The 25,292-nt window shown below is 54.2% G+C and overlaps 1 protein-coding gene across 20 annotated transcripts in view; it reads right to left on the reverse strand.

Annotated features, from left to right (window-relative positions):
* Window positions 1-25,292, reverse strand: part of B3GNTL1 (UDP-GlcNAc:betaGal beta-1,3-N-acetylglucosaminyltransferase like 1) — a 136,000-nt gene that overhangs the window by 38,065 nt on the left and 72,643 nt on the right. For all 20 annotated transcript variants that reach the window (XR_010408725.1, XR_010408724.1, XR_010408722.1 and 17 more), the window contains 2 exons: window positions 10,124-10,219; window positions 3,154-3,278 (listed from right to left, as the gene is read on the reverse strand). Coding sequence is in view for 13 of the 20 variants with exons in the window: in XM_045888197.3 (XP_045744153.1) it covers window positions 3,154-3,278; window positions 10,124-10,219 (221 nt within the window). In the remaining 7 variants the exon portion in view is untranslated. The remainder of the gene's footprint in view (window positions 1-3,153; window positions 3,279-10,123; window positions 10,220-25,292) is intronic.

Consider the following 25,292-nt stretch of genomic DNA (forward strand, 5'->3'; position numbering starts at 1 on the left):
TTATATCAAAGATCCAACTAAAATGAGCGTTTCTATGGGGCGCCTGGGTGGCTCAGTCGTTGAGCGTCTGCCTTCGGCTCGGGTCATGATCCCGGGATCCTGGGATTGAGCCCCGCATCGGGCTCCCTGCTCCGCGGGAAGCCTGCTTCTCCCTCTCCCACTCCCCCTGCTTGTGTTCCTACTCTCACTCTCTGTCAAATAAATAAATAAAATCTTTAAAAAAAAAAATGAGCGTTTCTATATGGCATGCGACTCTTGTTCTTTCCTTCTTCTTTTCCCACGTGGATATCCAGTGGCTCCACTTATTGAAAATATCTTCCCTTTTCCATTAAATGCCTTGGAGACTTTGCTGAAACTCAATCTGTTGTACAATTTTCAGTGTATTTCTGGATTCTCCATTTCCCTGGTCTCTTTTGGTGCTGTTGCTGTGTTTCCTGGGAACTGTGAGTCCTCAAATTTCACTCTTGTCAAGGTTGCTGAGGCCATTCTGGGTCCTTTAGTTTTCCACGTGCATTTAAGAATCAGGTTATCAATTTCTGCAAAGAAGTTCAATCCACAGCTCAGTTTGGGGAGAACTGACATCAAAGTCACCAAATCTTCCAACCCATGAAGGTGGCGCCCCTCAGGCCTGTTATGGGCTTTCTTTAATTTCCCTCTGCGCTTTCTCATAGTTTCCAGAGGACACACGCCCCTTGTCACATTTACCCACAAATACTTTATGTTTGATGCCATCATGCATGTTTCTTAACTGCTATTTTTAGTTGTTCACTGCAAATGTGCAGATTGTGTGCTTTAGTGAATTCCACAAATTTTGACATACCATTTTAATTTCATCAAATTAAATTTTTTTAATTTCCTTTGTGATTTTTTCCCCTTGGTTGCTTAATTTCCAAATATTTTAGATTTTTAAGATATGTTAATGACTTCTAATTTAATTCTATGTGGTTATAAAACATACCTTGTATGATTTTAATCACTTGAAATGTATTCAGAGCTGTCTGTCTTGCACCTTCAAGGAATGTATTCTGCAGCTGAGTGTCATGTTCTGTAAATGCCAGTCAGGTCAAGGGGTTAATTCCAGTTCTCTGGACCTTGCAGAATTCCCCTGCTTCTCTCAGGCACTGAGATGGGCTTGAAAACCTCCAACTGTAATTATGGAGGTAATTTGTAATTTGTCTACTTCTGTCTGGTTTTGTTCACGCGCCTGGAGACTGATGAGACGTACACGCACACATCCGGGACTGCTCTGTCCTGTGACGAGACCTTTACCCCACGGTGCAAATCACACTCGCACTGAGTCAGCTTCATGACAACAAACCCCAAACAATGATGCTCCACTAAAGCTACTGTATAAAAGTTCAGGTTTAACAGTAAATAACCAAAATCAAGTTCTTTGGCTGAAAGCTGGAAAACAAAGCAGCTAAATTTCAACACACATGCCAATGTCCGAGGACCTACTGAGTCAATCTGGGGCCCCCCGATGACGTTGCACAAACCGGCACCCCACTCCTCAGGGCAGGTAGACGTCAGATCTCCCCAAACAGAGGCTGCCCAGCTGGGAAGCCACAACCTCCCAAGGGGTCTCACACCCTCCAAGGAAACACAGCTAACCCCACCTCCGAAAGACGAATGTGCACCCTTCCTTCCCGTTCCCAAAAGTGAGCAGTGTTACGACCGCAAGGCACCAAGGGGTCACCCGTTTGTAATGGTAAGAAACACGCGACATGCACACACAGCTCAAGCTGAAGAAATAAGCACACACACCTGCCTCCGTGTTCCACACCTGCCGCCCCAAGCGCACACCAGCTACTGGGGACCTGGGGGCCGGGCAGGTGGCAGAGGAGGGCGAGAGGGAGCGGGCAGGCCCCCTTGGTGGGGACGGACAGGGCGCACCGAGGCACCAGTAACCAAGTCAGACGCGACCTGGTGCACCTCACAGCAGTGGAGAGCAAGACTTCCCGGGCACATGTGCATGAGGCCTACCTCGCTGTGGAAAAGCGAACAGACACACAGCCTTCGTCCCAGGAACCTCGTCCACAGGCCCTGAGACAGCTTCCCATGAAGGCTACAGGCTCTGCACACCCGCACCGGCCACGCTCCCAGACTTCCTGCCTTGTGGTAGAGACCTGACCCAGGTGACCTGTGTCTGCCCCACTGACCTCTCAGACCTCGGCAACTCTGCACTCTCCATCCTGGACCTCGGCAGCCCCGCGCCCTCGACCCTGGACCCCTCATGCTCCACCCTGGACCTCGGCAGCCCCACGCCCTCGACCCTGGACCCCTCATGCTCCACCCTGGACCTCGGCAGCCCCACGCCCTCGACCCTGGACCCCTCATGCTCCACCCTGGACCTCGGCAGCCCCACGCCCTCGACCCTGGACCTGGACCCCTCATGCTCCACCCTGGACCTCGGCAGCCCCACGCCCTCGACCCTGGACCCCTCATGCTCCACCCTGGACCTCGGCAGCCCCACGCCCTCGACCCTGGACCCCTCATGCTCCACCCTGGACCTCGGCAGCCCCACGCCCTCGACCCTGGACCCCTCATGCTCCACCCTGGACCTCGGCAGCCCCACGCCCTCGACCCTGGACCTGGACCCCTCATGCTCCACCCTGGACCTTGGCAGCCCCACGCCCTCGACCCTGGACCTGGACCCCTCATGCTCCACCCTGGACCTCGGCAGCCCCACGCCCTCGACCCTGGACCCCTCATGCTCCACCCTGGACCTCGGCAGCCCCACGCCCTCGACCCTGGACCTGGACCCCTCATGCTCCACCCTGGACCTCGGCAGCCCCACGCCCTCGACCCTGGACCTGGACCCCTCATGCTCCACCCTGGACCTCGGCAGCCCCACGCCCTCGACCCTGGACCCCTCATGCTCCACCCTGGACCTCGGCAGCCCCACGCCCTCGACCCTGGACCCCTCATGCTCCACCCTGGACCTCGGCAGCCCCACGCCCTCGACCCTGGACCCCTCATGCTCCACCCTGGACCTTGGCAGCCCCACGCCCTCGACCCTGGACCTGGACCCCTCATGCTCGACCCTGGACCTCGGCAGCCCCACGCCCTCGACCCTGGGCCTGGACCCCTCATGCTCGACCTTGGCACCTTGCCGGCCCCCAAACCGTGTCTGGAGCCTTGGGGCCTACGTACTCGAGGACAGAGTGCGTGGCAGCGTTTGGGTGGTAGCGGTAGAGGAGGAGGCTCTGGTCCACGCGGACGACCCCACCGCCCTTTCTGAGGTGGTTGTAGAAGAACAGCAGGTCCTCGGGCACACCCTGCAGGGCACAAAAGAAAGTCAACCATTGCTGGTGTTTCTGCCCACGACAGAAGACACACCTGTGTCCAATGCTTCCCGCATTGTGTGCATTAATTCAGGTAACTGGAGATGGGGCGTCACGCCCGGCCTCACGTGCGAGGTTCCAGCGAGCGACTCACGCACCGAGCCACCGAGCATGCAGACAAGGAGGTCATCTCAAGACAAGGAGGTGCTGATGGTGAAAAGCAGGGGCTGACTGGGCAGACCAAAGCCACCAGCATCACCCTCGCGTAAGCCTCCAGCCTGAGAAACGGCCCTCCCCGCTGACAGGGCCTCCACTCTGCAGGGACCCGAGAGCTTTCTCCTGGGTTCCCCTGGCTTGTGAGTACTCAGCCCCCACCCTCCTGCTAGCCAGTCGGGGGGCCAAGCTCAGCCTTGACAACGGAAGCTGGAAGCCAGACACCAGGTCTGCTCCCTTGACTTTCCTGAATTCAGAGGGAAAATCAGGTGAGCGGAGGGGTCTGGATCTTGCTCACCTTCCTGGCTGTCAACAGCACGGGACTACAGGTGAACCAATGAGCAGAGCCCAGCGATGCTGGGGCCTGGGCACCCATGTCACCAGGAGGCGTGGCCCCAGGCAAAGGCCGGTTTCCTGACTGCTGCCTGTCCCACCTCGGGGCCAGCTCGCAAGCGCCGTGTTTGGTTTCGTTTAGTTTAGTGCCAGTCCCACAGCTGAGCCGACTGCGTCCAATAAGGCCTATGGCACTGAACTTTGGCCTCTCCAGGGCCTCCGGGCTGCTGCCTGGTTTGCCTGTCTCCTCAAGAGGAAGGTCGCACAGCTGGCCCAGCAGAGCCTGGCGGCCAGGCGCCCTCGGGAGATGGAGCCCCCGGGGCAGATGCCACCTTACCAGCTGCACCGGGCAAGCCCGTCCCCAGACTGGCCGCCTGCACCAGGTCTCAGCAGGGTCGGCAGTACACCAGAATACCTCGTCTGCTGGCTGAACAGGAGGGCGGCTGCTTCACACTGCTGGAAAGGTGAGCCACACCTGGAAGTCAGCTGGACTGGGTGCACTTCCTGACTGGGCTCCTGCTCCCAAAGCCGGCCCCGAAGTGCTAGTTAGTGCCCACGTCTGTCCATCTGGCTCTGTAAAGCCACCACTGACCTGGGAGTCCTGGCCAAGGAATCTCAGACACACTTGGTTTTATCGAGGGCAACCCCGAGCCGGCGTCCGAAAGACCCCACGTGCGCCCAGCAGTGACAAAGCAGGCTCAAGGGAGCCACGGGGGCAGACCCTGCAACGCCCCACAGCGGTCTGGCTAATGGTGGGGAAAGTCAGCAACACTGTCGTTCCCGACATGGGGGCGGACAGACTTGAAGGACTAATTTCTACAGAGACTGATAATATGAAAGATGTATAGTAAAATGTAAAAAATCAAGTTTCACAACTGTTTCCAGCTCTGCTGAAAGTCTGTCCACAGTAAAATAAACACAAAGGAGCCACGCCTGAAGCTCAGATCCGCTGTGTGGTGACGGGGTCACAGGTGATTTGTATTTTTTTTCTAATTCTCTGCATTTTCAAAGGCACCTTTATTTTTACAAAAGACTTATTTATTTGAGAGAGAGAGTGCATGGCGGGGAGCAGCAGAGGGAGATGGAGAGGGAGAAGCAGGCTTCCTGCCGGGCAGGGAGCCCAACTTGGGGCTCGATCCCAGGACCCTGGGATCAAGACCTGAGCCGAAGGCAGACACTTAACTGACTGAGCCACCCAGGTGCCCCAGAAGTACCTTTAAAGAGCAAATTTTAACTCTGCACACTTTACAGCTTTAGGAAAAAGGTGCCCTTTCTTCTGATGACCTGGAAGAACTCACCCTCAGGGTTTCCTTATTTCTGGCAAGAAGGAAAGTGAGAATTTAGTTGGAGGCAGCACTGGGGCACCACGGCTCCTGTCGAGGCAGGCGTCTGTTCCACTGGCCCTCCACTCACGGTTCCTCGGTTTTCACTCCTCCCCTCTTGGTGGGCTCCCTGGTGGGCACGTGTTCACCAAGAACACTCAGGCTCCTCTGGCCAGCCAAAAACTCTGGACAGAGGCCGTGATGGCAGGAGTGACGCGGCCTGGGGAGCCAAGGAAGCTGGGGTAGCTGAGCCCATGGCGGGGGGCGGTTCCCGGGTGCACTGAATGGTCTTGTGGGTGGGGATGTAGTGGGCAGGGCAGGCACACCCCTGAGACGTGTGAAAGGGGACTGGGATCTCGTGGGACAGAAGGAAGCACAGAACGGGCCACCGCCTCTCACGCCAGCCCCCACACACCCCAGAAAAGCTGCTGCGCTTCCCTGCAGTGGCAGGAGGGGGCGGACTGCATGAACCCCGAGAATGCAGGGATGCAGAAAGTCTTCATCTGGATGGAGCTGGTGTGAGATGAAAGCAGAAAACCAAACGCTCCCACAACACAGAAGACCCCAACCATGAGACAGACCAACACTGAGCCCTCCCAGCACCTGAGAGCATGAGGGAAGCCCCCAAGTCAGAAGGCCAGGATGCAAAAAGGAGTCCTGGAGGAGGGTGGGGCAGATGGTGCGGGCCCGGCTGGCCGAGGTGTGTGGCTCTCAGGTACACGGCCCTCTGGCAGCACACGGTAGTGAGGTGGTGCCTGTGGATTCGCTAGAATACATCAAACTGCACCTTTTCACAGAGGAAATGGATGGTATATGAATTACATCTCAATAAGCCTCCAAAATAACAGAGGGTGGATTGAATTCAAAAAAGAAACAGAAAGGGAGCGCCTGGGTGGCTCAGTTGGTTTAGCGTCTGACTCCTGATTTCGGCTCAGGTCATGATCTCAGGGTCATGGGATCGAGCCCCGCGTCAGGCTCCCTGCTCAGCGGGGGTCTGCTTGTCCCTCTGCCTCTGCCCCTCCCCACATTCACACGTTCTCTCTCAAATAAATAAAATCTTAAAAAAATAAAAATAGAAAGAGACAAATACAGAAATAACCACTAGAACAAAATATAAACCTTCAGTACCAAGAGGAATTTAAGTAACCCAAGAGTGGGTGGCGGCTCCTGGCTCCAGTTGGCCGAGTAGCTGTCCCTGCAGAGGTGACGGCCGTGCCCAGTGTGGAGGCCGCGGGCGGGACAGCCTGAGCCACACCGTGGGGCAGGGACAGAGCAGACAAACCGGGGATGGAAGCCACAGCCTCACTGCCCCGAAGCCCACAGGACAGAACTTGGGAGGCGCAGGCAAGTGGAAGTGAGGACATCCCAGAACACAGAAACCAAGATGGGAGGAAACATCCACAAGCAGGTACTTGACAGAGAATACCGACAACCTGACAACCGCAAAACCACCCACTTGAAAGTGGGCAAAAGATTTGGACACTTCACATAATAAATGGCCAATCGGCACATAAAAATTGTTCAACACCCTTAGTCATCTTGGAAAATGCAAATAAAAGCGGGAAGCCTCAGCCTCTGGCAGGGATTCTGGGGGCTGCACATGGTGGGGGAGGCGGGCGGCCTCTCCTCTCACGTGGCAACCCCAGTCGGGGCTCCTCCCATCAGAAAAGCACATCGGAAAAGTGTCTGCTGCGTGGCCAGCCTCTCTGGGCCTCCAGTCCGGCCCGTGGCTGTGACGAGCCTCTCCAGCCCTTCCCACCCAGGCCAGCCTGCTCTCAGAAGGCATGTTCAGAACCAACAAGAGGCCCTTTTGTTACTTTTCTTTTTGTGGAAGGGCCTGAACTGGTTGCCCAGCGGGGGCGTTCAGATTCCTCAGCCTGGCAGCCGACACTGCTTACCGCGGCTGGATGCCATCCCGGGCCATGACTTTACCGGCCTCCAAATCTCAGACTCCTGTCCCCCTCCTAGACTGCCTCTGCAAGTGCACTTCCACCTTGCACGTTCCCGCTCACAGCCCGTTTCCATGCCCCCTTGGGCCCAGCTCACTTGCGGAGTCTTGCTGCCACCCCGGTCTGCACCTTGGTCACCCCCACATCACGTAGCACCTGGACTGTTTCCTGCTGCTTCAGCCACTTGCCCTTCTGTCCACAGAGTAGGAACCACAAGCTCTTGGCCCTGGATAGACCTTGGTTCTTCACTAAGGCCCACGGAGAACTACCTAAGGATCAGTCCCCAAACCCACGTCCAGCTCTCAGGGCTTCTGTGTTCCCCTTGGAGCATACTCCACGAATAACTTCAGCTCTTCTTTCTCCGGGAATGGCATTAAAGAACGATGGAAACATTGATGTTCTTGTTGTCCTGGTGGTGGGCTCTGCTACCTTCTGTGATCTGCCTTTTTATGCCCCAGACCCCCCACTTGCTCCAGCCACAGCCCCATCACAGACCTAGTCCTGGCCCCTGACCCCTGGTCCCTTCTTCCTGATCCCAGATCTCTAGTCCCTGATCCCTAATCTCTGGTCACTGATCCCTGCTCTCTGGTCCCTGGTGCCTGCTCTTTGATTTCTGATACCTAGTGCCTGAAATATGATCGCTGGTCCCCAATCTCTGGTCCCTGATCCATAGTCCCTTAACTATGATCTCTGATCCTTGGTCCCCGATCTCTGGTCTCTGGTCCTTGAACTCTGATCCCTGGTCTCTGATACCTGGTTTCTAGTCTCTAGGTTCCTGATCTCTGACCTCTGGTCCCTGGTCCTTGGTTTCTGATCCCTGATCTCCAGTCCCTGGTCCTTGATCTCTGATATCTGGTGCCTGACCTCTCATCCCTGGTCTCTGATCCCTGATGCATGATCTCTAATCTTTGGTCTCCAATCTCTGGTCCCCGAACTCTGATCTCTGATTCAGATTTCTGATCCCTGGTCTCTGATCCCTGATGCCTGAAATCTGATCTCTGGTCCCTGAACTCTGCTCTGGTCTCTGACCCCTGATATCTGATCCTTGGTGCCTGGTCTCTGATCTCTGGTCCCTGAGCCCCCATACAAAGCCCCCATGGATGGGCTTTCTTTTCCCCCAGGTGCTTCTCCGGGAAGAATTACTTTGAGCTAAAAGGCTTGATGTACTTTGAGTCCTCAGACTGTTCGGGGCTGTGAGTTAAGGATGTGTCAGATCTTTCTATCAGTGTTTCCCAGGGAATGTCTCCTGATGCCCATTTCTGGGCTATTTTCTGCAGAAGAATATGAAAGCAGGTGCTTGGATCCAGCTCCAACGAGAACAGTGGCTTTTTGTGGCACCTGCTAGAAGTGGGGAGTCTTGCTGGGCTTCCCTTCACCAACCCCGTTGGCATACTGTCAGGGAGAACTTGTTAGCTGAGAGGCCCCCCTAAAAAGAAAGCTCGGCCATCTCTCCTGCCTTGGTGCCTGCTGCCCCTGGTGGAGCTGAGGTCCCTGAAACTGGGGGCCCCTGGGCAGGGTCGTGCCACATGAGTACAAGTTCTCTCCCAGTTGTATGAATTTGGGGGAGAAACAGAAACACAGGGATGGTGCCCAACACCCTAAAGTCATGAATCGGCACAGCTCCGTGACAAAGTGACCTGGTCTCCCATCCCGGCAGGGGGCAGAGGGGAAGGTCGGTCAGTGCACAGCAGGGTGATTCACGTGTCTGCGAGGTGTGGCCCAGGCCACGGGCCGGAGAAGCACGGTCGGGTGGTGGCACCTGGCTCCCTGCTCGGGCCAATCCTAGGGACACGAGGTGGTGCTGGTGGCAGCCTGACATGGTGGGGAGACCTGCTTGGGGCAGGCCCCTGGTCTACATTGTGGCGCAGACGCTGCTGGCCGATCCCTCAGGGGCTCTGGCTGGTAAATGTGTGAGAATGGCACTATTCCTGGAGGGTGTGTCTGGTGGCTGTGAGGGACACGGTCCAGCACGTGGGGTGGTGGAGGCTCTCCCTCCAAAATGACAGGCAAGGGCTGGGTGGGATCAGGGTGGGGTTGGCCCTGAGCTGAGGGTCCATGTGGCTGACTCTGACTTCCCTCGACAGGAGGGAGGTAGGCTCAGAGCAGAAGGACAGTGGCCAAGGTCCCAGGGCAGGCGGTGGAGCCTGGGTCTGAGTCGCCACCCCTGCCTCCCAGCCTGGGGTCTCCAGACCCCCAAGAACCCCGTGGCCCCGACCCTCTGCCAGCCTCTGTGTCCAGGCTCCCTCCTGCCCCCAGCCCAGCAGTTGGTGGGGGCGTGGTGTGGGGCCTCATCAAAGGTCCAACAGTGCAGGCCTGATGGGCCCCTCACATACCCGATCCACTCACTCCCACCACGGAGACTGGACCTCACATTCTCAAAACCTAATTTAAGGGAAGTCTGAAGGAAAATAAACAAACTGACCCTAAGATTTCCTTTTCAATTGGGTGTAGGAGCATTAACTGTAAGACTGTTTGTGGGGTGGGGCAGAGAAAGCAGGCTAGAGGCCAGGTCCCCATTTCTGGGGCACACACTAGAGACCAGTGTGGGCTGAGCTCTGCAGGTGGGGCCCCGCAGGTAGGAGAGGATTTAGAGGAAGAGCCCATCCCAGTTTGGCCAGAATGCCCAGGGCCACCGGCCCCTCTCCTAAGGTCATCCAGAGGCAGCATGGATGTGGACAATGTCCACATCCTGCACTTTGCCAAAAACAGCTTTTAAACCAGGATGAGGAAGCCTGGGGTCTGGGCCAGGCAGGTGTGAGTCAGGCACAGATGCCCTGGGCGCCTGCAGCCTTCACATGGAAATCCCAAGTGGGTGCCAGGGCTCCAGATGCTCTCTGGACGCTCAGCCCAGCCAGCAGGAGAAGTGCTGGAAAGGCCTTCACAGAAGACGTTTTCTGAATCCCTGGATCCCCAGAGGGAGCACAGCACCCACAAGCAGGTAGGGCTGGGGGATTCACACCCAGGGGATGACAGGGCCTCCCCTGGCCCGAGAGGAGGGAATCCACAAGGGGCCCATACTTACCTGTCCGCCCTCGTCAAATGGGCCCACGTGGGAAAACCATGCTCGAGAGCAGAACCAGGTGGGCATGATCACAGTTGGGCCATTGGAGGTAAAAACCTAGAAGCAATTGACACTAACATAATTATCAGGAAAGAACAGCTTGTCACAACTTACAATTTATTTTCCACAAAGTAGAATTCAGAAAGTGACAAACGAATCTGCCCTTCTTTGTAGGAACAGGAGTTCGAGGGACTTTACAGACAGATCCACAGTATCTGGTGCCCAAGGCCAACAGATGGGGGGGGAGAGGGGCCACAAGAATCAGTGGCCCCACCTGGGTCCTGTTCCCGGGTGAACGCTCACTGACTGGGTTCAAGAAGGAGGCCCCCCTGCTTTTGACTGATGGTAAAGTTTCACATGAAAACAAAAAATAAACACACAGCTTTTAATTCTGAAATGAAAAAACTGAAACAGCATAAAAAGTTAGCTTAGATGGATGGATTCCTCCAAAGACACAAACCATTGAAACTGAAGAAGAAACAGAAACTATGACTAGATCTATAACAAGGGATTGAGAGAGCAGTTTAAAAAAACCTATAACTTCCCACAAAGAAACGCCCAGGTCCAGAGGGCTTCATGAGTGAATTCTATCCAATGTTTAACGAATTCTTATCAATCCTTCACAAAGTCTTCCAAAAAAACAGGAGATGGCAGGGACACTTCCTGACTCATTCTGTGAGATCAGCACTACCCTGATACCGAAGCCAGTTGAAAATATCACAAAACTATACACCAAGATCCCTTATGAATACAGTTGCAAAAATCTTCCACAAAGAACTAGTAAACTGAGTCCATCATTATATAAAAAGGATTCTACACCATGACCAAGTGGAATTTATCCCAGGATTGCAAGGTTGGTTCAAAGTATGAAAACACAGGTCATGTGATAGACCATATTCATAGAACAAAGGATGACACCACACAGTCATCTCAATAGATGCACAAAAAGCATTTGACAAAATCCAACACCTTTTCATGACAAAACCAGTCAGCCTAGGAATTTGCAAAACTCCACAGCTGATATCATACTTAAAATGGTGTGACACTAAATGCTTTTCTTCTAAAATGAGGAATAAGACATGAATATATGTTCTGACCACTTCTATTCAACATTGTGCTGGAAGTTCTACTCAGAACAAGTAGGAAATAAGAAAAATAAGACATTTTAAAATACTTGGGAAATGAAGAAGTCAAATGGTCTCAATTTGCAGATGACACAATCCTGTAAGTAGAAAACCCAAAGGAGTACAAACACACACACAGCCTTGCACTAATGAATGAGTTCAGCAAAGTTCTGGGATACAAGATTCACATACAAAACTCAATTGTATTTCTATATATTCGTAATGAACAATCCAAAAATAAGTCAAGAAAACACTTTGATTTACAACAGCGTGAAAAAGATACCCAGGAATAAATGTAACAAGAGTGCAAAACTTTACACTGAAAATCGAAAAACATCTTTGAAACAAATTAAAGACCTAAACAAATGGAAGGACATCCCATTTTCATGGCCTGAAAGATTAAATATTAAGATGTCAGTACTTCCCAATTAACCTACAAAATCAACAACTTGATGAGAAGTCTTTCAACGAACACAGAACAACTGGACATCCACATGCAACAGCATAAAGTTGTGCCCCTACCTCACACGATATACAAAATTAATGCAACGTGGATCACAGACCTAAACACAAGGCCTCAACCCGTAAAACGTGTAGAAGGAAACACGAGTGTGAGTCTCTACGACCTTGGATTCGGCAGTTTCCTAGGACACCCAACGCACAGGCAACCAAGGGACAACAGACAAACTGCACCACTTCGCGAACCTGCGGAAAACAAGGCCTTGCACGTCTTAGGGCTGAACTCCGCGGCTCGATAACGACGTCGGCGAAAGCCACGACGCAACGGGGCGCCGGGTGGCCCGGGCCTGACCTCAGGGCCTGACCTCGCGCCCCGCCCCCGCCGTGGGCCCGTTTGGGACTCTCCCTCCCCCCTAAAAGACGAAACGAACAGCACCGGGAGTCCAACACACGTCAAAACCAGAACGCGAAGCAGGAGCGAAAACCGAAGGGTCCTTTAGCGAGCAGATCGCGTCCACTTAACAGTAACGCTGCGCGCTGTCCCACCAGCAGAGAAGGGTGCTCTGTATCAGCAGAGAATCCCAAGGCAGGACACGCAGGTCCCAGCGCCACCACGGGCAGGCCCGAGGGTAAGCGGAGGAGGCTCTTTTTATAGGGGGTGCGGGGGTTGGACTGTTGTAAACAGAGAGCCCATTGGAGTAAGCTGGGAGCTGGAAGTGTGGTGGCTTCTCATTGGCCAGGCCGTGGCCGCCTCCCATTGGCTGGGCTGTGGCCGTCTCCATTGGCTGGGCTGTGACCCTCTCGCATTAGCTAGGCTGTCTGCCATTGGCTGGGCTGTTGCCGGGGCAGCAGGAAACCCTCCGCCCGGAGCGGGGTGGGTAAAGCGGTACCCACCTGCGAGGTGCCTCTCTTCCTGGTGGGTCTGTAATTGATAACCAGTGCTGGGCACAGAGCTCCCCCTGCCGGCCGCTACCCCAGCCTAAGTGAGGTTTCCTCGCTTCAGTTAGAACATTTGGAGTGATTCCACACAACAGGTAACTGTATGGAGGAAATTTACCAGCTGCCAATGACTGCTGAGATCATACAGGATTTATTTTCTGTATTTTCTGGATTTCTTAAACATCAACAAAAAGGCAAGATTATAGTCAGAGAAAAAGGTAGCTCCACCTTGAGAAAACATTTTTAGGAAAAAAATTTGAGAACAATATATGTAACTATACATTTAGTTTTATAATCAATGTAATTTCTTTGGTTTATAGAGAAGACACTCAAAGTTTTATGAATGGAATCATTAATTTTGTTTTCTGAAAATGTTTTCTGTGTACAAGACTGATACACGTTCATTGATACAAAATATAGAACATGATGCAGAAAAAACTAAAACCATCCCTAATTGTACCACCCAGATAAATCAACTATTACATTTATGGTGTGTTCCCTTTCAGGCTTTTTACCTTGCGGAAAACATTGCAGAATGTGTACCAGGGTGTCTGCACACAAACCATGAGCCTCTCTGCCACCCACAGTCCTCACACTTCTGTTAGGGTTTCCTTGGGGGCAGCATCTCCGTGCTGGGCACGCACAGGTACAGGATGTCCTCCCCGGATCTCTCCTCCCACAGTCTTCCCTGACCTCCAGTTGCTCCTTCTTCAGGGACTTCTTTTATCTTGAGCATCTCAAGTCACACCCTAGAATGCTCCTGCCCCTGCTTCAGGACGACAGGACTTCGAAGGTCCTATGTGTGCAGTGAGGGCACCTCCCAAGCGGGTCGCCCTACCTGGGACAGGCCCTGGTCCCGTCTGTGGGAGCCAGGGGTTTCTGTCTGAGCTGCAGTGGGCTGTGCTGGCACCTCCTTGGGGCCCAGAGGGTGGAGAGGGAGCCCCGTCTCCCTAATGAAAACAAATGGTGATAGATGTTACATGTCAACAAGCTTGGCTGGTGGAGAGCTGGGCCCAGGGGCTCCACACCCAGGCATTTCCTTTCTCGGTTTATTCCTTCTAAACGATAAAATCTGGACTCAGCCAGTGGCAGGTCATGAGCAGGGCATGAGCATGTGGTGTCCATGAGAACATGCCAGATACTCAGTTCCAAGCTGGATCCAGAATCTCAGACACTTTCTCCCGCATTGCGGGGCTATGGGTGCATCACAGGACCCGGCGCCTGGAAGCTGGCGGACGTAAGGCTGCAGGCTCAGAGCAAAGTGGGAATGAGCCCCTCATCCCGACGTGCCTGGGAAGCATTTCTTCGAGTTTTGAGAGCACAGCTAGAGTGCACAACACAGGTGTGAACTGCGTGGGTCTACTTACACGTGGGTTTTTAAAAAAAATACAAGACAGTGCCATAAATGTATTTTCCTTAAGATCTTCTTAGTAACACTTTTTCTCTGGCTTCTTTTATTGGAGGAATACAGTATGTAATATATGTGTTAATTGACGTCATGAAGGCTTCTGGTCAACAGTAGGCTATTGGCAGTTAAGTTTTTGGGGAGTCAAATGTCATCCATGGATTTTTCTGCAGAGGGTCGGCACCCTGAAGCCCCATGTTGTCCAAGTGTCCACTGTATCTGGATGTGGTTTCGGTAGTCCAGTGACTCACTGCCACTGAGGACAGGCCCTCTCTCCCAACGCTTCTGCTTCGGTACCATTTCCCCGGCAGCTGCCTCAGCTGTGAGCTCGCTTATGCGATGACTGTTGAGGACAGGGTCACCTGTGTTTGCCTTGAGCCTCCATGGTTCTGAGACCCCTCACTTCAGCCCACTCCACCATGGGGGGCTGTTAGCAATTCTCAGGAACTACAGTCCATCACGTAGGTCACTGGGCTTCCTCTTTGTGGGAAACATCAGTGGCTGCCTGCCTGTCTGGCAGGTTCATAATTTGCATTTTTCCTGGGGACGAGGGGCGTGCAGAGTGCTAGTCCAGTGAAGCACACATCCAGACATCTATCACCATTTTACACAAAACGAGCCAGGTTGGGGTGGTTACACAAATCTGTGCACGTGCGGTAAGACTCAGAACTGTATACCGAAAAGGGAAAAACAGTCAATTTTATGGTATGTTAATTTCTGGACAACTAAATGTTCTTACTTTGAAATGTTTTTTCCAGGCTTAATGAAGCCTGGGAGAGGGCATCTGTTTACAAAACAAACCCAGAGGCACACACAGTGGACTAGCTGCAGTCCCTGCACACCCCCGCCATTCGGCCCAACATGAAGACCCAACAGGCGAGATGGGCCAGTGCGGAGGGACCCGCCTGCAGCTCTCGGTGCCTCGAGGCTCAAGCTCCCCGCCGCTGTGCCCCCTGCTCACGTCTCTCTGTGGGGACGATGCTGGCCACAGGTGACGGGAGAAACCCACTTGTGGAATTTTCTCTTGGGCAACTTGTGAAGAAGCGAGGCCAGAGCGGGGACGAGGATGTGCACATGGGCACTGTTCCAGGCACTGCTGACCCGCCATGCAGCCCGCGGGAGAGCAGAGGTCAGGGGGCAGGCAGGCCGGCAGGACAGAGCTTGAGGCAACAGCCTTTTAGAGTTCACCCGTCTTCAGTTCCCTTTACAGTGTGAACGAATCCCATGTTTTAATTTGATGTTGTGTGGACTGCATAGGGAACTGTGGGAGCCAAGGAAGGCCAGTGACCACTCCCTCGGCACCGGTGTCCCCTCCTTGTCCCCCAGGACCCAGCGGGTGTGAGCAAGAAGCTAGCAGAGGCCGTCGGCTGGGTCTCCCTTTGGTGCCCGGTCTGCAGCACAGGGAGGAGGTGACCTAGGCTTCGTGAGCGTGTCCTGCCTCTAAAGTTTCCCAAGACTCATTACAGGAAGCCTTGACCAAAATGGGTCTTGGAAGAAAACCAGCCTTGCCTCCACGGATGGCCAGTCTGGGCTGTTCCCAGCACTCGTGGCGTGCCTGAGTGGCCAGGGCAGACCGCCCAGCCCCACCCCTGATTCAGCCACGCCAGGCCCCGCATCGGCCGGTCAGCAGGACTCGGGGGCTGGTTCCGCCAGGCTAGCCCAGTGAGGGGCAGAGGGGCCTCCCAGCTTCTCTGGGGTCAGTGCTGCTGGCCACATCTGGACACCAGGAAGCAGGGCTCTTTCCCTCGACATTCTGGGGGTGGGAGGGACTTGGGAAGATGACGGATGGGACCAGCCCCCCCTTAGCCATCACGACTCCTGCACTGACAGTCCGGGTCAGACCAAGGCAGGGAAGGGGGAGAAGGATGGCAGCACTCAGGAAGGGAGCCCCAAACACCCCTGCCTCTCCCAGCCCCAGGCATAGCAGGCAGGGCCTTCCACCCCGATAATCTCTGCACCGCACGCATGCGCACACCCCGATTCTCACTAGCCCCGGGCAGGCAGCCTCAAGGGCAGGCCCAGCAAGGAACCACCTCAGTCACCAGAAGACTGGCCTCCCGTGCAGACCCTCGGCAGGCAGGGCCCCTGCGAGAAGCCAGGCCAGGTCTGAGGAGCCCCGGGGGCTGGGGTCCCCACACTGGGACCTGGTCAGTCTCCTGCCTGCACACCCAGGACCCCCCCCACCTCCAAGCCCAGGGGTCACAGGAGGGCCCAAGGTGCTACCCAGACCAGATCCCCTTATCGACCGACCAGGATGTGCACCACTGACGTCCACTGATTTTAATGACCAACATACGCTTGGCTCCCAGGCTTTGAGACTCAGCATTTTGTGTGGCTGACACACATGGGCCCCGCTCACCGGCACCATCTCTGTGGGCACGGGCTGCTGTGCCCCCCAGACGGGGCCAGGGCAGCAGACGTGCTCAGGGAGCCTCCTGCTTGCAGGGAGCTGCCTTCTTCCGCGAGCTCTGGGGTCTCATCTGACAAGGGCACTCACTGCTCCCATCACAGGGGCCTCACCCCCATGACCTCCCAAAGGCCCCCCAACTCCATCACGCTGAATCTGGGGACACAGACAAGACACCATAAGAGGTACACACTTCATCTCCAGTGTGGGGGTGCTCACAGCTCTGCTCCAGGGGCCACCCCAGACCTGTAACTGCCCCCAAGCTCCAGACAGTGCATCGGGCTGCCCCCTGACGTCTCCCCGTGGTTAGGGGACTTTTTAGTTTTACTGAGGTACGCCATGCGACAAGCTGTACATGTTTATACAGTTTGATGAACTCCACCCACGTGTGCACCCCAGCCACACGCCACACTCAAGGTTCCGAGCTAGCCGCACCTGCCATGTTCCTCGTGCCCTGGCCACCTCCCGCCTCCATCCCAGGCAACTGTCACAAATGCTGCCCTGCATTTCCTAGAATTCTACGCAAACACGGCCACACAGGACTGCTCCTCCTCTCCGGTTTCCTGCGCTCAGTAAAACCACACTTGCTCTCCCACGCGCCTGCTGACGGGCCTGCAGAGCCCAGAGCGCGTGGTCTCCGTGCGGACGGCACTTTCACTTCTCTGGGGTGAGCAGCCCTGGGCGGGGGTGGTAGGGGCAGGCGCACAGGAGCGTCTACAAAGCACGTCCACGTGGTTCTTTCCACGCCCCGGCCGGCCACGTCCCCACAAACACTGGGTACCATGGCCCTTTTCATTGCAGACGTGCTAACAGGCATGGTGTCACGGTGCACTTCACACTGTCTAACGACTAACGAGGCTGCACTAATTTGCCATCCAGACATCTGACCTGACGAAGCATCTGTTCCAGTCACCGGTCCCCCTTGTACTGGGATGTTTGTTTTCTTAGATTCCGGAAAGCTCCACGGAGCTCTCCCAGTCCGGGCACCAGGCAATTATTGGATGTGATCTGCAAACACACCTCCTGGTCTCCTGGCTCGTCTTTCACGGATGTCCGCGAGGGTGATGAAGCCCAACTGCCCCACTGTTCTCAGGGACTGTGATTCTGGTGTCTTACCCCACGGCTTCCTGCCTAACCCAAGGTCACAAAGACTTTTTTTCTGTCTTCTTCCATAAGTTTTATAGTTTAAGTTTCACATTTAGTTCTAGGATCCATTTTGAATTAGCTTTTTATTAGTGGTGCGAGGTTTTTCAGGTTCAGTTTTACTGCACGTGGACATGCAGACGTCCCAGCACCGTCGTCTCCTCTGAGCACGTCCATGAAAGATCAGTGGTCTGTGCGTCTGTCCTTGTGCCGAACCTCATGGCCTTGGAGTCAGGTAGTGCTGGCCTCTAACTCTGCTCTTGTCCAGATACATTTTGGCTGTTCTAAACCTCTACATTTCCAACAAATTTTGGAATGAGTTGGTCAGTTACTACAAAGCCTGCTGTGATTCTGACTGGGGTTGTGTTGACGTTCGGGTGGGTCGGTCTGGGGAGGACTTCCATCTTCACAACACCTGCGCGCCCTGCATGCCTCCGGCTGGCCCCTTTCCACCTCTTCCTAGTGTGGCCCGGGCCCCCTGTCTCTGCCTCCCCGTTCGGGCCTGCCTGCACCATCCAGGATAGTCCTCTGTCACAAGACCCTCAGTCCCAGCTGCAAAGACCCCTTTTCCACATGAGGTAACATTTCCAGGGGGATGTCTGGAAATGTTCAGGCATGCTTGGTAGTCCTACACCTGGGGTGGGTGCTACTGGCGTTGAGTGACGTGGATCCCGGGGCACGGAAATTTGACTGTAACAAGACACAGGACAGCCTCACGAATGCTAAAATCAAAGACTGACACCACTGAATGAAATCCAGACCGGGGAAGGGACAGTTAACACACAGCCACCTTGCAAAGAGCGGAGTAGCTGCTTAGACCTCCCACACAGCCAGCCACCCCACCCGGGTGTCCCGGGAAAATAAAAACCTATGTCCACGCAAAACCTGTCTGTGAACATTCAGAGCAGCTTTATGCACAACAGACAGAACTGGAAGCAACCCCAGTGTTATTTGACATGGGTGACAGACGCCGTAGAACAGAGCGCAGGGGCCTCTCCCCAGCAGCTCAGGTGCAGCCACAACGTGGAGACTGGCGGCTCTCACGGACTGAAGGAAGGCAGCCTCCGTCTACACAAAATCCTAAAGACAGGAACTCTAATATCTAGAGACAGAAATCGGATCAGTGGGGCCTGCGGCTGGACCAACATCCCGAGGTGGTTTGTCAGGGACTACGTGCCTTGCTTTCTGCACATCAGGGTTTCGGTGTTTTGGGAGGGGCTTTGAGGGCCCTGGAATCCAGGGGCTCCCCAACCCCAGACACCACAGAAGGGCCTCTGAACACCAGCATTTTCTAGCAAACCCAAAACATCAGTCCCCACAAATGTGCTCCATTACTTCCTTGACTGTCAGAAAAAAACAGTTTCATAATGCTATTTGGGAACTTTTACAAAGCAAAACCTGAGCTTCCTGTTTTCAACTCCTACTTAGCAAAAATCCAGAGGCATTTTCTGGTAGGTTAACTGCAGCTGAATACCTGAGGCCCAGGCCCCAAGCATGCGGGCTGTGGGTTTGTGAGCTGCGCCTGGTGGACATGCGGTGAGTGTAACATACACGCTGGATTCTGAAGACTTGGTATGAAAGAAGAATGTTATCTCGTTGGTATTTTTCTATTGATCACATGTTGAAAGAATTTTGTGTATATTAGATTAAATAAAATTTATTATTATAATTAAATTCATCTACTTCCTCATACCTTTTTAATATAACTACTAAAAAACTTCACACTACATTTTAGCTTACATTTATGGCTCATGTTATACTTCTACTGGCTAGAACTAAGTGTCTGTCTGCAAAGCAATCCAAGCCGTTCTTTAGTGATGCAGACCCATGAAATAAGTAGAAGGAAATGGACAGCAAAGGCTGATTTGGGACATCGGTCACTTCTGGAGAAAGGGAGGGCATTTGGCAGCAAAGAGAGCCCAGGCCCCCAGCAGAATGGGCTGAAGGTCAGCCACAGACATTAATAAGGGAGAAAGAGGATTATTAACACGTTTATGCCAATAAATTCAATGACTCAGATCAAATGGACAAATCCCTTGAGAGATGCCAATTAAGAGTAGAAATCCAAACATCTCCGTATCAATTAAACACTGGAATTCATAATTTAAAATTATCGTTGGTGCATTCTACCAACCATTAAAGAAAGAACGCCAATCTCACATAAACTCCTTCATAAAATAAAGGGGGGAGGAGAATATTTCAACCCATCTTAAAAGGTCAGCATTAACTTGATGCCAAAACCAGACAAAAATACCACAAGTAAACCACAGAGCAATGTCTCTTGTGGACAGAGACGCACGAGTCCTTCACAGATAATTAACAATCCAATCCAGACACACGCACACTTCTTGACCACGCGGTGTTTATCCTACACATTCAAGTTTGGTTTAATGTTTGAAAATCGGGAAAAAAATCGTATGGTCATTTTAATAGATACAGAAAAAGCATTTGACAAAATCCAACACCCAATCAGGGTACAACCTGTCAGAACACCAAGAACGGAAAGGAATTTATTCAAGCCGCTAAGGGCCAACATCTTGTTTGCGGGTGAAAGCCTGAGAACCAGTCGCTGGTTTGGAATCACGACAGGAGAGCCCATTCTCGTGATGGCTCGGCACCACGCCAATTCTACCCAGGACAACAGACACATAGATGGAAGAGTATTTGCAAAAGCTGGACTCTACACATAAGGTTTAGTGAGGCCCCAGGATTTAAGGCCAACAGGCCAACCCTTACCTCACAGCACACACAAAATTTACCTCAAAGCGGATGATGGATCTAAACGCAAGAGCTAGAATTATAAAGCTTCTAGAAGATATACCTAGGAAAATGCTTGCAAATGGAAGATAGCCAACTTTTATAAAACAGAGCAAAAATTTGCAAAATAAAAAGGAAATATTAATAGATTGCATTTCATCAAAACTGAAAATGTCTCCTCTTTGAACGATGAGACAAGAAAACGAAGGGACCAACCAGGGACCAAGAGGAAACGCTCACAATGTGCCTCTCAGGCACACAGATCTAGTGAGGGACATGTTTCCAGAGTTTGAAAGAACTCTCACGACTCAGTAAAAAGGCAAAAGAGCAATGGTAAGCAAGGGGCTTGCGCAGACGCCCCACAGAGGTGCAGGGGTGGAGGCTCTGACACACTCTGTGGGGGAAACGAAGAGGAACCCGGGACAGCAGGCGCTGGCGCGGATGCGGGTGGGCTCACTGTCCCCCAGGATGGGGCTGAGGCTCTGGGGGTGTGGCAGTCCTTTCTAACGGAACCTTCTGGAGTGTGCTGTCTGAGCTGCTGAGAAGTAACACCCCAGACTCATCGCTCCTCACGGGTCCCGTGGGCCACTAACCCCTGGATGGCGGAGCAGGCCCTGGGCATCCCTCCATCCCTCCATCCACACGGGCCGAGGCCTCCCTGGCTGCACCCACCAGACAGCCTCCAGTGCCTGACACAGCGTTCTCGCGCCTGACCTCCTCCACCTCTCCACACGACCCCCACATGCCCTCTACCTCTCTCTGACCCGTGCTGGCTAGGTCCTGGCCTCCTGCACACGTGTCCCAGAGCACAATTCCAAAGCACAGCCCAGGTGTGAGATGCTTGCGGCCAGCCCACGTGGTGCGCGATCCACCTGCCAGCTTCTGGACTCAGGCTCCCGGGAGGACAGACCGATCTCTAAATCAGGAGGGCTCAGAGGCCACCCCCACCCCATGTGGCCATGCTGGGCCTGCCATGACCACAGCCCGAGGCTCATGGGGACCACCTGGGAAGCCTTCCCATGGAGCAGGGCCACCCACACAGCTGCCGTAGGGGAGGCGGTTCAGGGCGTCCAGCTCTGCCAGCCGTGCCTCAGACGGTTTGGTCCTCCGTGGACCCAACGCCTCAGGCCAGGCCCTTGTGTTTTTTCGCCCTCTGGAAGCAGAGCCAAAAGGGTGAAGGCCAGTGACCACCAGAGGCTGTTTGGGAGGCGCACCGACGGGCAGGTTCAGCAGCCCCACTCGGCTGATTCCCAGAAACGTCTGAGCCAAACCAAACAACCCTACTTTCACTGGAGGACGTGAGTTCAAGACAACGGTGGTTCAGACTTCAGAATGTCTCTGCCAACCTGGCTGGCTGAGCAGCGATCGCACACTTTGGCTGCAGGATGGATGGTGCATGGGCCTGGAGATGGCCTGAGATGCACTGGGGCCCTGAGCCGCGATGGTGTGGTGCCCACAAAGAGACTGGCCCACACCTCACTGCCTCCTGGACTGCGGGGGCAGGGTCCTCATTCCATAGGACGGCTTCTCCTCGAGCTGGAGCACCTTGTTTCTCCGAGCCCTGGACCCTTCGTGTGGGCAAAGCCCCTCTGGGCTCCCAGGCCCGTGAGTCCTTCTCGGTCGCCCCCTCCCGCACAGCCTGCAGAGGAGACGGCCGCAGAGGGCTCATGCGCCACACGCATGCACTGGGGGGCCTGTCCGTGTGTGCAGCAAGCCGAGGTGGCCATGCCAGGCCGGCTCCAGGCCCTGTGTTATGGCAGGGAGTGCATGTCGGAGTGTGTGTGTGTCTGGAGCAGAGGGACAGGGAGTGTGAGTGTGCACTCCCACAGGGGAATGAGACAGCCAATTCAGACATGCACGGGCCGGGTGGGTGTGAGCCTTTCCGGGGGGTTGTGTAAGAGAGAAGGGAGTCCTGGTGAAAATGTCTCTCCAAATGCTGGGATCCCACGCGCTTCAGGGGCTTTCGCCCACTGCAGGTGACCCAGGACCGGCTCTTCCCAGCCGCACATCAGGTCTTTGCCGCAGTCGATGGGGCCGCTCCTGATGCTCACGGCCGGCCGGCTCCTCCCCGCCCCTGCAGCTCCACACTAACTAACGAGGGACAAAGGTGATGGGGGTCGCAGGGGCATCTGGACAACAAGAATATCCTGGAAATTTCTTAATGACAGCCCTTCATTTTTTCACCCAGAAAATGTAAGCGCTCAAGATAACATGAGAGTTACCAGCCTTAGTTCTAAAATCTGCTCTGCACATTAGAGGAATCCTTAGGTGTTTTCTTGCCCCATTCAAGCAAGCTTGACACATTACAACATGAACTAATTTGGTGTGAGGTAAAAACCATTTTCTACTTCGTGCTTACAGCAAACTCCGAGGGTCTGAGCTCAGACACTGCTCTCAGCCCTTCGCGGCCGGCGTGAGTCTGGGTGTGTGGGGGGAACACTCTGCCAGTGGCCCGGCCTTCGCCTCTCGGGGCTGGTGTGTGGTTCTGAGCCACACATCCTACTGGGACCTGGCACTGCTCTCCAAGAGGCAGGGAAATTTGCTTAATGAATGCACAGCTCCCACATTTTCTCACAATTCAGCCCCTGGTGTCTCGTCCAAGGTGGTAAGGAGGCCCAAGAAGAATGAGGCTTGGCCCCGGGGTGCAGGGGGGACTCTGCCAGTAGGAAGGCAGATGGCGGGAGCAGCGAGCCTGGCATGAGAGGGGCAGCAGAGCTCCCAAGCCCTGCCTCCTGCAGGGCTACCTCCAGACCCTGCCTGAGCCCCCAGCTCTACCCACCTCTACCCCTGCTGCATGCAGAACACCCCACCACTGCTGAGGGAGCCCCTCTACCCCTCCTGCACGCACGCCTCACCTCTGCTGCATGCACACCTCCATCCCTGCTGCACTCCCCTCGGGGGTTCGCTCCCCTGCAGGCCAGGCTGGCAGATGTCTGGTGTTCAACCACCAAGTCCAGGCAGATTCAGATGGAGGAACTAGCAATTATTTCCAAATTAAGTTCTGGATGCTGACGTGCCAGCAGCCTCTATCACCTGTCCACCCCGAGAAAGAGTATTTCAGATGCATCACAGTTGGTTCAGAAAGCCCCTGCGGCTGCACATGCCATCGCCTCCAATCCCATGTGGGGTTGGGCCCCTCCAATGAGCTTTTTGTTTCAGTTGCAAGTATGTACTTTCCAACTCCAGAATTTCCTTTTGTTTTAAAATAACTTCTACCTTTGTTGAGATTCCACCTGTATGTCATTCTCACCATACTTCCCTTTAAATTCTGAAACACTGTTTCCCTTGGTTCTTGAAGATATTTACAGAAAGTTGCCTTGGGGTTGGCTGCGTCCACCAACTGTGCCCACTTGGTGGCAGATTCCACTGACGGCTTTTCTTCCCCTGAGGGAAAGTGGCACACGGAGCGTGCTTAGCCACCCAGTGACACGTCAGCGTTGTGCTCCCACACCTCAGGCGATGGGTCTGTGTGTATGTTGTGGGGCTTTGCTCCAGGTTTTACTTTCTGTGGGGCTCTCATGTCTTCCTTGAGCACGCCTGCACTCTTGGGGCAGTCTCAGGTCTCTTCTCTGTGGCCAAGTGGAGAGCATACCGAAGACCCCACAGTGGCCCAATTTCCAGATATCTCTTGACATTCTGGGTTGTCTGCTGGCCTGCTTCCTGCCCAACCGGGGCCCTTCCCAGAGGCCCACACAGGTGCAGGGACTCCAGGGCAGTATTCTTCCCAACGGCAGGTACACCTTTCCCAGGATGGATGGCTGGCCTTCCAGGCACCAGGGCACTGCAGCCATGAGAGGCAGGGGTGGTTACACTGTTTTGCAGACAAGGAGGGAGGGTTCAGAGTGGCAGCTTGCCCAAGGCGGTGGTCTACACAGCAGTCACACCAAGGACCCATTAAGGGAGGGCCTTCCCTGGCGGGCTGTGTGGCCTAATACTGAGAGCCTGCATGCACGTGGTGGCCTTTCCTCAGAGTCCCCATGTGGCATGACCTCTGAGGAGATACCCCGGGTCAGGGTGGGGAGGCCCTGGGTGTTGGTGTCTCCTCTGGGTGGGACTCCAGGCTGCACTGTTGATTGCTGGGCCATTTGGGGAGTCCAGGAGCTGCATGGAGCTGCCTAGGCATGTTGTCGGGATGAGGGACAGTGCCAGCCTCAGGGGGTTGTTTGGGAGAGTTGGTGGATGAAGGGGTAGCACCCCTGTCTGGCAATCCTGCCACAGCAGTGGGTCTGGCTCTCCCCTGACAGCCAGCTGTGCAGGGCTGGTGGGGGGAAGACAGCCACCCCAAGCGATGGGAAATGGGCACATAGTAGACTTATGTTTTAATAGGATACTCCTCCATGGATGAAAAGATGAACACCAGGGTTTGAAATCTTGCTCCCAAGTGAATGGGATAATATGCATTTATAAAATTTCAGGTAGGCTGGGGCGCCTGGGTGGCTCAGTTGGTTAAGCGACTGCCTTCGGCTCAGGTCATGATCCTGGAGTTCCCGGATCGAGTCCCGCATCAGGCTCCCTGCTCAGCAGGGAGTCTGCTTCTCCCTCTGACCCTACCCCCTCTCATGTGCTCTCTCTCTCTCATTCTCTCTGTCTCAAATAAATAAATAAAATCTTTATAAAAAAAAAAATTTCAGGTAGGCTGGAAGATCCCAAGTCCTCATTAGTACAAGAAAAGAAGGCTCGGGCGACTGATGGGAGTCTTCACTCAGGAACATGCTCATCAGCATCCCCTGGAGCCCAGAGCACTGGAGACTGAGTTACTCAGGAGGATAAAGCAAGAAAATGCCCCACCCAGCAAAGGAGAGACTGCTGAAGATGCACAACTCAGGCTTCCCGTTTGGTCACACAGCCTTCGGGCAGCCTCGTACTGCCCTGTGGGTCTAGCGGCGTAGCCCACAT

The sequence above is a fragment of the Mirounga angustirostris genome, unplaced genomic scaffold (assembly GCF_029215605.1).
Source record: "Mirounga angustirostris isolate CCGP_5_RB_7025 unplaced genomic scaffold, mMirAng1.0.hap1 SCAF_17, whole genome shotgun sequence".
NCBI lineage: Eukaryota > Metazoa > Chordata > Mammalia > Carnivora > Phocidae > Mirounga > Mirounga angustirostris.